The sequence below is a fragment of the Saccostrea cucullata genome, unplaced genomic scaffold, assembly GCF_032062105.1.
Source record: "Saccostrea cucullata isolate Sc308-1 unplaced genomic scaffold, CSIRO_AGI_Scuc_v1 ctg357, whole genome shotgun sequence".
Classification (NCBI taxonomy): Eukaryota; Metazoa; Mollusca; class Bivalvia; order Ostreida; family Ostreidae; genus Saccostrea; species Saccostrea cuccullata.
The window spans coordinates 21,969-35,836 of record NW_026923836.1 but is presented as its reverse complement, the minus strand read 5'-3'; the positions used below and the strand labels follow the sequence as shown (position 1 = coordinate 35,836).

The following is a 13,868-nucleotide window of genomic DNA, read 5'->3' as shown; positions in this document are numbered from 1 at the left end:
GTTTATAAATACAGTCCCATTCTAAGAACTGGTTTCCACGTCCCGCAGTCGAACCCGCGACATAAGGATCAACAATTTACTCTACGACTCCATGAGGGCGACAACAGACTTACGTAAGAATAATTTTAAGATTCTTGAAGGGACGTTGAACATCAAATTTCTATTATAAACAGTTGAAGAAGTAATATATGAGTATATTCAACATTAAATCGAGGCGCAGTGGTTAGAGCGTCTGCTCGAAAGCTGCGAAGTAGGGAGTTGATCCTTATGTCGCGGGTTCCAATCCCATCGTGGACGTGGAGACTGGTCCTTTTGATGAGACTATTTAAACCGAGGTCCCGTGTCTCAGTAGGTGCTGGCAAGAAAAAGATCCCTCACTGCTCAATGGTCACAAGTGCCGAGTATAGGACATAATGTTTAGCTCTCCACCGGGAAGTGATGGCGTCTTCATAAAAGTAAAAGAATTTCGAAAGAGACTTAACATCAAAGCAAAACAAATATCAACATTAAATACAGTGTATCAAAATGACACTATTTTACGCAATACCAGATCGTAACGAGGCCCATGGGCCATATCGCTCACCCGACTAACTTTAGCCATGCCGTTCTTTACCAGATTCCCCCCCCCCCGTAATACCTATTGTGACCCCACCCTACCCCCAGGAATCTTGATTTGGACAATTTAAAATCTAAACTACCCTAGAATGCTTCCACATTTAAAGTTTCAGCTTTTCTAGTCCAGTGGTCCTTGAGAAGAATAATTAAGTTTTTCCCCTATATGTTTCAATGCGAAACTTGGATACCCTTTTGTGACCTCGCCCTACCCCCGGGGGTCATGTTTTAAACAATTTAGAAACTACATTCCCCATGATGCTTTAACATAAGTATCAGGTTTCCTGGCCCAGTAATTCTGAAGACTTTTTAAAAAAGTTTTTTCCTATATATTTTAACTTTAAAAACTTAGTTTCCCAATTGTGACCCCGTCCTACCCCGGGGGCCATGATTCGAACAATTTAGAATCTACACTACCCCAAGATACTTCCACGTAAGTTTCAGCTTTTCTGGCCCAGTGGTTCTTTTTAAAGTTTTATAGGTTGTATATCTGATTTGCGGAGGCTACGTCTTGATTCTCAAATATGCCTGGGTCCTTGTGTCCTTTCCCTTCATTCCATGTTTAGATTGAATAAATGGGAGTGTTCAGGATGGTTAGCTCCGAGCCTGTGTATTGTTTGATAATTTCTGATATTTCTCTGTATTTATTGGAGATTTTTTTTTCGTATTTCGTCTTCACTGTTGTTTCTAAGACTGGTATACTTTTTTGTTTTTGCAAAGGTATAACCAGATGTCTCCGTGATTTGTGATATGCTTTGCGATGTTTCTTTTCAACCAGTTGATGCTTTCTTCAATCCTTGTCCAACTTTCCGATTGCCAGATAATTTGTTTCTCTACTTCAGTTGATACATGGTTTCGTAGGTCGTGTCCCGTACCATCTGATAGAATAATGGGTTGAAGTTTTCTTTCTCCAATGGGAGTTGTCCGTGGTTTTTCTGTATATTTCCTCAGTCTGTTTTCTGTCATTTAATTGTATACTAGTATTTGATGATGATGGATAGTAAAGATATAGTATGGATGTTCGATTTAAATCCAGTGTGGCGGTGGTGAGATTATATAAAGTAGTTTATTGGGGCTGGGAACCAACTTACCAACCTTTAAACTATATCCCCAACTAGGTAATTTCACTTGATAGAAGTTTATTGCATTTACGTCGATTTTTCTCAGTCCTCTCGATCTTCTATTTCAAACTTTTCCGTCTTTCCTGTTGTGAATGCACTCTCTCTCCTCTCCTCTTTCCACGCAGGATGAAATATGGAGATAACGAACGGTGTTCAATTACAAACTCCACTGATTGATTGACAAGTATGTTTAACGTTCCATTCGAGAATTTTTCACTCATATAGAGACGTCAACATGTACCTGTGAACGGCTTCAAATTTTTACCTTCACTGGACACTAAGGGCCATTGAGCTGTGAGGGATCTTTATCGTGCCAATGGCTGCCGTGACACGGGGTCTTGCCCGAAAGACCCGAAACTTCGACTTCAAAGTACCAAGGTCACCCGCGTGGCGAAGTGGTTAGAACGTCTGCTTTAAGAAAGAAGTTAATCCTTTCGTCGCGGGTTCGACCTGGAGACTGGTCCTTCGGATAAAACCATATAAACCGAGGTCTCTAGTCGCAGTAGGTGCTGGCACCAAAAAACCCCTCACTTCTCAATGGCCATAAGTGCCCAGTATAGGACAAAATTTGCAGCCCTCCACCGAAAATTCTCTAGAAGGACGATAAACAACATGCATTCGAAGTATCGATCGCATGGCGAAGGAACAGTTGCTACCCTTTTTTAACTCACCTGAGCCGAAGGCTCAAGTGAGTTTTTCTGATCACATTTTGTCCGGCGTCCGTCAGTCTGTAAACTTTTCACATTTTCGACTTCTTCTCAAGAACCGCTGTGCCAATTTCAACCAAACTTGCCACAAAGTATCCTTGGGTAAAGGGGATTCAAATTTGTTCAAATGAAGGGCCACGCCCTCATTCAAGGGTAGATAATTGGGAATTAATGAAAATTTGGTGGCATGTTTTAAAAATCTTCTTCTGAAGAACCACTGTGCCAGGAAAGATGAAACTTATGGGGAAACATCCTCAGGTAGTGCAGATTCAAGTTTGTTCAAATCGTGACCCCTGGGGGTAGGGCGGGGCCAAAATGGCCGACCAAAGTTTTACATAGAAACGTATAGGAAAATTCTTTAAAAATCTTCTTCTCAAGAATAGCAAAGCCATAATTGATCATATTTATATGGAAGCATCCTCAGGTAGTGTAGATTCAAGTTTGTTCAAATCATGACCCCCAGGAGTAGGGCGGGGCCAAAATGGCCGACCAAAGTTTTACATAGAAATGTATAGGAAAATTCTTTAAAAATCCTCTTCTCAAGAATAGCAAAGCCATAATTGATCATATTTATATGGAAGCATCCTCAGGTAGTGGGTGTTGCTAAAACGCGGAACGGAAAACGGAACGGAACGGAAAACGGAAAATTTATGCAAACAAATAACATAGATTCGATATTTAAATCAGATATAAAAGCAATATTCTTGATGCAAAAGTCATACCTAATAAAATTTATTGTAAACTATTATATATATATTCATGAATCATGCACACCCTCCGCTCAGAACTGGTGTACAATCGAAAGATCTATAAAATACATATTAACTAGACTCAAACTCCTGAGTATTCATCTGAGCGTTTCAAACAAATTCTTTTTTAAAAGAAAGTTCATATCTAAAAGAGGTATTCCTTGAAATAGGGAGACGGAAAAAAGTACTACCACCCCCACCCTCGTTTTTTGCAAAAGTAGCAATGTTATAGGCAATGGATATTGGAGCGTACATGTAGGCTTAGCCCACCCCATCCCCCCCCTCCCCACTCTCAACAGGAACTTCGCAGATTAAGCCAAGGAAGGTTAAGTGGTAGTGTCTGGAAACAATTTGAAAGAAGTTCAACACCCCCCCCCCCTTCCCCACGAAAGAGGATATTTGTGTTTGGGCAAAGGACATATTTTCCTTTTTTGGATTGTCAAGTTCTGTGTACGTTGGAATTTATTTTTCTCTTCCACTTAATCCCCCCCCCCCTTCCGACGCCAATGTTTGTAAAGACAAAAATAACTAGTTTTGTCATTCAGATTATGCAAGTAGTAGCAAATCCAGGAATCTTGAAAGGAGCAGGGACAGTTTGGGTATGGGTAGGGGACCAGAGCCACATTAAAAAATCAATTTATTAAAACTTGTATATACCGGTATTTTGGACACAAAAAGGGGAGCGGACGTTTTTCAACTTCTCAGACCTTTCCGATGAGCGAAAAAAAAATTGAAACTCACCCCATCCCCCACACACAAACATCGCATATAAACAAACTTTAACTTCATTGAATGTAAAGATGCTTCATTAAACCTACCACAGGAAAATTTTCGAAATTTATTTATCCAGAATTTAAATACTAGTTTATAGAAGATGACTCCATTTATTAAATTTTAACAACCAGTGTTACATAAAAGGTGTTTATTCAAGCTTGCCGGAAAGGTTTGCCTTAAACGTAATCTTCATAATTTTCTTTCCATGGTTCGACATCTAGATATTAAATATCCCCCCCTTTTTTTCCAGTCATAATCTTTTTACTATAGAAATGTTCATTGACACCCTCGCGTTGTTAACGTTGTTTTGTTAATGTAATCAATATAATGTAGTAAGTTAGTGTAAAAAAAAAACATAGTACTTACTGAAAGATGTTGGACTTGGGACTTACCCCCCCTCCCGAAACAAACATTTGTCATTTTTTTTTTTGGGGGGGGGGGGGGTTTGCTTGTCAAATACATTTCAAGAAAGTTTACCCCCCCCCCTTTTTCAAATTCGACTCTTGGTGACTGCATGCTATATCAGCGATTTTCGTAAATAAGAGACTGATCATGAATAAATCAACTTGCATTTAATAGTGGGGAATTGAATATGTATAGTCGGGATGTCAACGAATATTCGAATATTCGAATATTCATTCGATGAGTTAATATTCGAATATAAATTCATGATTCGAATATTCGGATTTTAAGTATACAAGCATCAAAAAGAAAAAATCTGGCAAAAACTGAAGTTTTATCAGAAATTGAATCAAATTCTCATCGTTGACCAATAATAAGATTTTATTTAAAACAAAATTAAAAGACACTCCTCTTGGATTACCTTAAAGTTGTGAATAGTGTGTCTATTAAATTTAATAATTCTTCATTTGATCATTTAATAAGAGGTATAACAGTGTCCAGTACTTAGAATTAGTTTGTATTGTTGAAAGGACACATTTTTGTTTATGTATACATCATTTAAAATCATTATCAGGAAATTAATTAGCTAAAAGTAATTGCTTTTAATGTTTCTCCATTAGATAATTGTTCTGTGTGGTATAAATCTGTAGGGTTATCAGTGTACACTTTGATAAGATGATAAATTAATCTTGAACTTATTAAAAGAATCTTTTGAATTTTCAGGGACAATTTTCTTATTACATTTTGGAAATAAACTCTTCATATATTATGTAAAATATTTTAATAATATAATTAAAGTGCATTTAGAAAACTCTACATGAAATATTAATCCAAAATAATGACATAAAACGTATATATTGCTTGACATAAAAGTGAAGATATATACATATTATAATGCAAGATGTATTTATTTTATCGAATATTCGAATATATTCGAATACTACTATCGAATATTCGAATATCAATTATTGACAATTTTGACATCCCTATGTATAAGATATATCGTTTATGAGTAGATTTATGTATTTTTAGTGATTTAATCCAAAATAATACTTTCCGTTTTCCGTTCCGTTCCGTTTTCCGTTCCGTTTTCCGTTCCGCGTTTTAGCAACACCCTCAGGTAGTGTAGATTCAAGTTTTTTAGCTCTACTGGTCAGAGACCAGTAGAGCTTATGCGATAGTAATGCGTCCGTCGTCCGTCCGTCTGTCTGTCTGTCCGTCTGTCTGTCTGTCTGTCTGTAAACAATTTTTCAAAATGCTACTCCTCCTACAGTTTTGGTCTGATTTCAATATAACTTGGCACACAAGTAGACTACACAAAGATACATAATTCTGTGTATCGGTTTTTGATTTCGATGAACAGTGTTGCCGTGGCTACTAAAAATAGAAATTTCTGTGAAATTCTTTCAAAATGCTACTCCTCCTACAGTTTTGGTCTGATTTCAATATAACTTGGCACACAAGTAGACTACACAAGATATGTAATTCTGTGTATCGGTTTTTGATTTCGATTAACGGTGTTACCGTGGTTACTAAAAATAGAATTTTCTGTGAAATTCCTTTAAAACGCTACTCCTCCTACAGTTTTTGTCTGATTTCAATATAACTTGGCACACAAGTAGACTACACTAAGATACATAATTCTATGTATCAGTTTTTGATTTCAATGAAAAGTGTTGCCCTGGTTACTAAAAATAGAATTTTCTGTGAAATTCTTTCAAAATGCTTCTCCTCTTACAGTTTTAGTCTGATTTCAATATAACTTAGCACACAAGTAGACTACACTAAGATACATAATTCTGTATATCAGTTTTTGATTTCGATGAACGGTGTTGCTGTGGTTACTAAAAATAGAAATTTCTGTGAAATTCTTTCAAAATGCTACTCCTCTTACAGTTTTGGTCTGATTTCAATATAACTTGGCACACAAGTAGACTACACTAAGATACATAATTCTGTGTATCAGTTTTTGATTTCGATTAACGGTGTTGCTGTGGTTACTAAAAATAGAAATTTCTGTGAAATTCTTTCAAAATGCTACTCCTCTTACAGTTTTGGTCTGATTTCAATATAACTTGGCACACAAGTAGACTAAACTAAGATACAAAATTCTATATACATGTATCAGTTTTTGACCTCGATGAACATTATTGCTTTGATTACTAAAAATAGAAGTTTCTGTTAAATACTCCCAAAATGCTACTCCAAATACAGTTTAAGTCTGAATATAATACAAGAAACATGTTGACGCAAGCGTCAAAAATCGGCCGCAAACCAATTTACAGTGGAGCCTCATTTATCCGGACGCTTTGGTTCCTGATCAATCTGTCCGGATATGTGAAGCGTACGGATACCTGAATCACCATTAAACAGGAAAATATAACATTTAAAAATTCTGTCCTGACGAAAAATCGTCCGGATACTAAAGCATCCGGATATCTGGGGTCTGGATATCTGAAGGTCCACTGTATATAACTGTTGAAGTTCTTTTCAAAAACTGAAATTTGCTGTTTTTTTTTTTTTTTTTAATTCTTATATTTATCTGTTAAAATATCCTCGTGATATGAAAAAAAAATGCATGCAACAATGCCGATTGCATAATGCATGTACAATATTACATGTATAGGCAATATAAACTATGCATAGGCCTCTGCGTCTCTGCACTCAGTTTGGTACAACTTGCTGTTTAAGTAGTTTTTACATTAAAAGTACAAAACTAAAGTTTAAACTTAGCTATAGTTTTACCTTAATAAAAACGTAACAAATATATAACATGTGGGGCTCCTCGCTCTCTCTTTGAGGTTGTTAACCCCCCCCCCCCCCCCCCCCCCCCAACTCCTTCAAGATCCACCACAACATTTCTTCTCTTTCAATCTCTTTGTTTTGGTGTTGATATGTGGCGGGAAAATGTTTGGCACATTGTAAAACGCGCTCTATCCTAGTCTCCTAGACCAATATGTCGTAATATTCTTTGCTTTTAAGAAATCAATATTTCATCATATTTTTGAAAAACATCCATAGGAAAAGTTTAAATATACACTTCATTTCCAATTAAAACAGCAGATCCTGTTTTAAAAAGAGAAAGTAAAATTGTTGATTTACAACGCAGTCTTTGTGTTAGACTATGCCTAACACTCCTACCAATTTTCTCCGCACTTCCGTTATATCAGAGTTTGTCAATCAGGATTGGATGAAATATTTACCCCATTATTTATAAAATTGAATTTTACGATTATCATGCTTTTTCCTAAACATTTAGAAATCTTTGTTTAATATTAAATCGCCGGAGATATGATGTTGAATAATTTAATTTACATTGTTAACTCCGCAGAAACGCACAGCGACTTAAAACTTTCATATCATATAACCGACCGCCTCCTGGCGGCCGGTAATAATGTGGCCTGCAAGTAGACTATACTAAGAACATAAAGAAACTTAATCAAGGATCATTATTCTTTTTTTTATTGTTCTGGTAAAGTTTCAATTCCCAACTGCTTAAGAACTTTTCTCTTCCTTTGCTTTAAGTACAAACCAGTAGAGCTTCAGTCTCGTCAGAGACTTCTGGTTCAAATAATGACCCCCAGGGGTAGGGCGGGGCCAAAATGACCGACCAAAGTTTTACATAGAAATGTATAGGAAAATTCTTTAAAAATCTTCTTCTCCAGAATAGCAAAGCCTTGATTGGTATTGGGAATAGTTTTGGATTTAACCTTTTCAAGTATAAACCAATTCTGCTTTTCCTAGCCACAGTGCTCAGGTGAGCGATGTGGCCCATGGGCCTCTTGTTTTTTTTTTACTTGACATAGGTAAGTCGCATCCAAGATTTGAAGTCACGGCTTGCTCTACCGACTGAGCTACCATGAACGGTACAAAGTCAACTAAAACAAAACAAACCGGGAGCAGGGCAAACACGGACCACTAAACCCAACAGAGATGGGATCAGGTGTCATCGAGGATTAAAGGTACTTGGACACAGATTTGAAATTAATATTTTCTCTATAATATTACGACTTATATATTTTAATAGCATTTCACACAAAAATTAATTAAAAATCTTATTTCATTTAAAAGTTATTGAAACTTAAAATTTTTTGGCGGGTTTGATTGACACATCCTTGCACTTTCACAAATCTTAACTTCATTCTTAATCCTTAGGAAAAGTGGCAATCCTGATGTGTATTAATGAAAAATATTAATACTATAATCCAGAAAATTCAGAGTAGACTTGTTCTAAAGCAAAACAAACACACAATATATTGTCAGTCCGTGCAGTTGTGGTGAACAGACTTTGGCGATTTAACGCACCCGATGAATCGTAAACACCAAACAATAACATGTTTACATAACACGAGTGTGATCGATTCGCAAAACTCTGTACACAACGGAATGACGATACTTGTGAAGTAGTTCTGCTTTCTAACATTTCAACTCTGAATAAAATTATTCTTCTTGATTTAAGTTTTAATATTTTTCATTAATGCACACCAGGATTGCCACTTTTCATAAGGACTAAGAATAAAGTTAAGACTTGTGAAAGTGCAAGGATGTGTCAATCAAACCCACCAAAAAATTTAAAGTTTTAATAGCTTTTAAATGAAATAAGATTTTTAATTAATTTTTGTGTAAAATGCTATTAAAATATATACTTCGTGATATTATACGGAAATATACAAAAAATATCAACTTCAAATCTGTGTCCAAGTACCTTTAAGCATCCGCCTCTGATTAAACACCGATCACGCCCGCCGTGTACTCTGTAGACAATTCAGTGTGTAAGTAATAATCAACATAAAGAATTAAACAAAGATTTCTTTTCCCAATATGAGTCTGGTGTCCATCACAACCAGCCTCCTCTGCCTTGGGTGCGTCGTGTACCAACTGTGCATTTACATGTACAAAGTGTGAGCATCCATCTCTATATTAAATGGTCTGTAAACAATATAAGCAAACTGTAGGTCTAGGGGGAGGGGTTAAGGGATATTCTTAATTATTGGAGAGATATTAAACTACGGGTATTTCTTTAAAAGTGCTTAGACACCCCTACTAATGTTATTGTGATTTAAATTCAAGACACGTGGTTTAGGTTGATCTATTCAAAGGTTATAGAGTAGAACCGGTTTTATAAATAAAATTGGCAGTAAACATGATATTGCTATAGCGTGTTTCTTTAGATAACATGTCCTGTAATAAATGTTTCCAGACCTTTCTGAAAGACTTTCACGATTTTCAACAGGAAAAAGGTTGGCTAAAGGAGGAGGTGTTAAAATAACAATTTATCTTATACTTTTCGGCGAAAATTAGAGCTCTCTAGTGACCGATTCGCTGGTAAAAAGTGTGCATTATCATCTACACTGACAAACCTTTGTTTGCCTTATATGGCTATTGTTATAAATGCGCACAAGGGATCTTACCACGAGCAACTGACCAATCGTTGAATGAATATCGCAGCGTTTACACCAAATACATGTTTACATTTTACTTCGAACACGTAGTTCAGGTCAATCTATGAAAGATGTTGATGAATGGAAAAAAATGTTTTATAAAATGTAGCTATATATATGGTTTGTGTCTAGTTCAGAACACCAGCGCTTCAAGGGTAAGAAAAAAGAGTAGCATCTCTTATGCATTTAAATGGACAAAACTTTGTTTACGTTCGTGACCATGTGTTTGCCCAGGGAATTCACTGGCAATTGTATTCACCGATAGTACAACAAAGGAATTAATACAGACGCAAATTGCTTTTGCAGTATGACTTTCAGAAACCTAGACTTCCGCCGTTTACTTAACAAATGAATTGTTTGTCATTATGAGCATGAAAATACTATTTTTAAAAATACCTTTCATTGACCATAAGATTTTCCTTTTTATCAAGCGTGAAATTCCTGTAGTATTCGTAGTAACCCATAATGCAATACTCATTTAGCTGATTGGTCAGTTAAAATCATGCTGGTGCCACATTTGCTAATCTGACGCCAAAAAATATAGTCCCGGTTCCCATGCAAAATATTTGTCCAATAAGAAATTTTAATTCATGACTGCAGAAAATTGTATTATAGAGAATACTTATATATTTCAGTCTGAATAAATGTAAAAAAAAAAAACAAAAAAAAAAAACCAGATTGATTGAAGTACATTTCTACTGACATTATCAGCTGATTCTAGGGTGGTGAAAACTGAAACGCAACATAACTTTTCTGTTTACCATGCCTCCACGTGCCAGTCACTTCCTAGCCACATTTCCGTGAATAATTTACCCTGTCTCGCTGAAGTCTCGCTAACTCTCGCCAGAGCCACTACCAGAGCTACTCTGAACTCATCGGGTTTTATAAATTGCAGAACACCGAAAAATAAAGGGTTCCGAACACATTAGTAGGTGTGTTAGATACAGATTTGAAGTTATTTTTTTCTATATAATATGACGACTTGTATATTGTAATAGCATTCCATCAGTCAAACAAGAGAGTTCGTTTGTTTTTCACTGTTTTGCCTACCCCAACAAGTGCATCACAGCAACAAATTGTAACTTTATTATAACGTATTGTGTCGATATTATCGATTGCTTATTCAGATGTACAGTAAGAGAACAACTCATTAAAGTTTATCCAATGATAAAACATAAACCTAGGAAGAACACTAAATATGAAATGAATACATTTTCAACAAATTTTCATATAATACTTGAATAAATATTGAGCAAGTATGTTTTAAATTGGCAGTAGGTCAAGCATTACAATGTTTTTTTTTTTAATTAATTAACTTGCAAATTGAAAGAACTTGACTCAACACAATATTTCTTCTGGATATTTAGCGTATACCTAAACAGTTTTCGATATTTAAAGATCAGCAAAAGTAACTGTTGTTTGATGAGAACTCAGCTCTAAGTACTGTCATCAGAGTGCGTATCTGCATCATTTTCAAACGAGCTAGATCTACTTATCAGACAAACAAGACAATTCTATCTTCGTACTTAAAGTAGTCATTTACCCCCACAACCCACCCCCCAAAATCAAAAATACAGTTATCATATTAATCTCGACATAATTACTGGTTTGTTAAGGTTTATTTAGGAATAAAAATAGTGTGGATTTTCAATATTCACTATTTTTATTTTGATTGGTCAATTTGCAAGGTATTGCATTGTAATGCAGCAGAGGTGCAACGTGCAAAGATACTTTTTATCAGAAAGCACAGTTAGTTTCCTTGTATTGCAAATATTCCCCCACCATCCACCCTGCAGAAACAGCCTATATATACATTTTTTCCTTTGGACTGATTGTAGGTTGTGAAATTTGCATAATGTGAGTTTGTTACAAAGTTTAATAACTCAAATTAAGGCCCTTTGAACAACGTAAGTAAAACGATTCTTGCTCTCTGCTTTTATATTATGCAAATGTTCAGTCAATGCTAACAGGCGGCAAGATTGTAAACTATATAAGACTTCAGGGAGTCATTTACAATTTGATCAAATGTTCATGTCGAAGTAAGTATCTAACGGAAATGTGTTGTGTACAGTTTTGTTTTAGTGTGAGTTAATCTCATTAAACAAGTACTGCTACATTAAAAGCTTAATGAAAAACGCGTTTGAATGTTCTACGTAGTAATTGGGTGCTTTGATTGAGTTTCAAAATCTTTATTCATCAGTCAAAAACAAGAGTTCATTTGTTTTTCACTGTTTTGCCTACCCCAACAAGTGCATCACAGCAACAAATTGTAACTTTATTACAACGTATTGTGTGGATATTATCGATTGCTGATTCAGATGTACAGTAAGAGAACGACTCTATTAAAGTTTATCTAATGATAATACATAAACCTAGGAAGAACACTAAATATGGAATGAATACATTTTCAACAAACTCTTGGGTTTTCAAAGTCCAAAGGCACAGGCCTCCTGCAAGAGCGCCAATGGTAAATAATTCCTTTAACACAATCATGTCTTCAGAATTACTGACCACGTATATTAAGGACACAAGAGAATCATCCCTCCCTCATATCTTAGCTTTTACAAGTGGTACTTGGGTGTTCGAAACCCTAATTATAAGTTTATGGTAGTATTTACTTACTGCCTTGCCCTCCATGTTTTCAGAGCTGGGGTCAGGCGAAACAATACACTGGCTATCAATGCTGGCAAAACAAAGTTTTCGCCCCTTTTCTTTGGCCTTAACATGCCGATATACTTGGAGACATATATTAGAGACTCATTTCTTCGAATTCAGTGTCCCGACACTGTTAGACAATTTCTTGAAGACAATGAGTCTTATAGTGTATATATGTGTCAGGTAATGAGTCAAAGGGGGAAGGGGGTGATTTTATTCTAGAGACCAAAAACAGAAGAACCAAAATGTGGATACCGAGTGGGGTGCCTGAGAACAACAAGTGGCTTAATGTCTGTAGGTGTATAGACAAATTGGAAAAGGTAAATAACAAAGTAAAAAAGTTAAAGATTTCATTTTTTATTTTTTGATGATGGTTTTGCACTGCCGATGTGAAATGGGCATTTCCACCCAATCCTGCTGAGGGGGGCCTTAGATGTCACGGTGATTCCAATGCGTAAAGCATGTACCCAGTATTGCAGGTCTGTTTGACCCTGCCAAGATTAACAACATGGGAACAGCCCACATGGCCTTAGTCTCCTTCCTCCCTTCGCCGCATTTGCGGCAAAGGATAGTGTCAGTTACACTGGAAAAGGAAGACTCTGCTGTTTGTGTTTGGGCAGAAGTCTTCCTCTTTGGTGAGAAGCAGAAGGATGGTCCTGGTGTCTCCTCGTTGTCAGTAGGTTGGGTTGTTCCTTCTTCCTTCTCTTTACCTGGGCGACGTAGATTTTCCTAAAAATGTACATATATTTTAATAAAATATGCAAATAAAGTTTATTAATCCGTGTTTAAAATTTGAAACGTCATTTTTCATGAATTTACCTTATCAAACTCCACTGATGGGGACTTATAAACATACTTGGTTCCACCAGAACTCTTCAGATATAGCAGACAATCCGCCCCAGTCGCTTCCGAAATTTCCCTCGCCTACAAAAGAATGAAATTTGTAATATATATATTATTTCATAGATTATCAGGCGCGGATCCAGGAATTTTTTCTAGGGGAGTTCCACTCAAGTGGAAAAAAAATAAAACAAGCTATAAATAAACATAACTATGCAAATTCCAAAGGGGAAGGGGGGTCCCCTCTTTACCCCCCCCCCCCCTTCTAGATCTTATAGAAATTGGTGAATAGATCCACGAATATTTTAGAAGAAAAATATTATGATTATTGAAATGCACTAGTACCTTGAACTTTTTTTTATTAGGTGAAGCTTAAAAAATTCTTTGTTTGCAGTTGCCACCCAATGAATTTTAGAGTGGGTCGGTAGGTAGGTATGATTTTTTTTCTTTTAGATTTTAGTTATGAAGTTTTTGTTGGATTAAAAATCAGAGATTTTCGTTATTTTATGCAACTTATCGATAGAAAGAAAAAAATAAGATTAACACAAGTTTTTATCCTAAAAATTT

General features: G+C 35.9%; 1 protein-coding gene and 1 pseudogene across 1 annotated transcript; one reads left to right on the top strand and one right to left on the bottom strand.

Moving 5' to 3' along the window:
- Positions 1-12,224: 12,224 nt before the first annotated feature.
- LOC134265014 (uncharacterized) lies at positions 12,225-12,839 on the top strand (annotated as a pseudogene).
- A 51-nt stretch (positions 12,840-12,890) lies between these two features.
- LOC134265032 (uncharacterized) lies at positions 12,891-13,510 on the bottom strand. The gene is made up of 3 exons (XM_062747281.1): positions 13,494-13,510; positions 13,281-13,380; positions 12,891-13,190 (listed from the first exon to the last, which is right to left on the bottom strand). Exons 1-3 carry the CDS (start codon positions 13,508-13,510, stop codon positions 12,891-12,893), a joined length of 417 nt encoding a protein of 138 aa, XP_062603265.1.
- Positions 13,511-13,868: the final 358 nt, after the last annotated feature.

Coding starts and splice junctions, on each gene's coding strand:
- LOC134265032 (XM_062747281.1), bottom strand. Junction 13,191..13,280: donor CATCAGTGGAGTTTGATAAG/GTAAATTCATGA, acceptor GTACATTTTTAG/GAAAATCTACGTCGCCCAGG.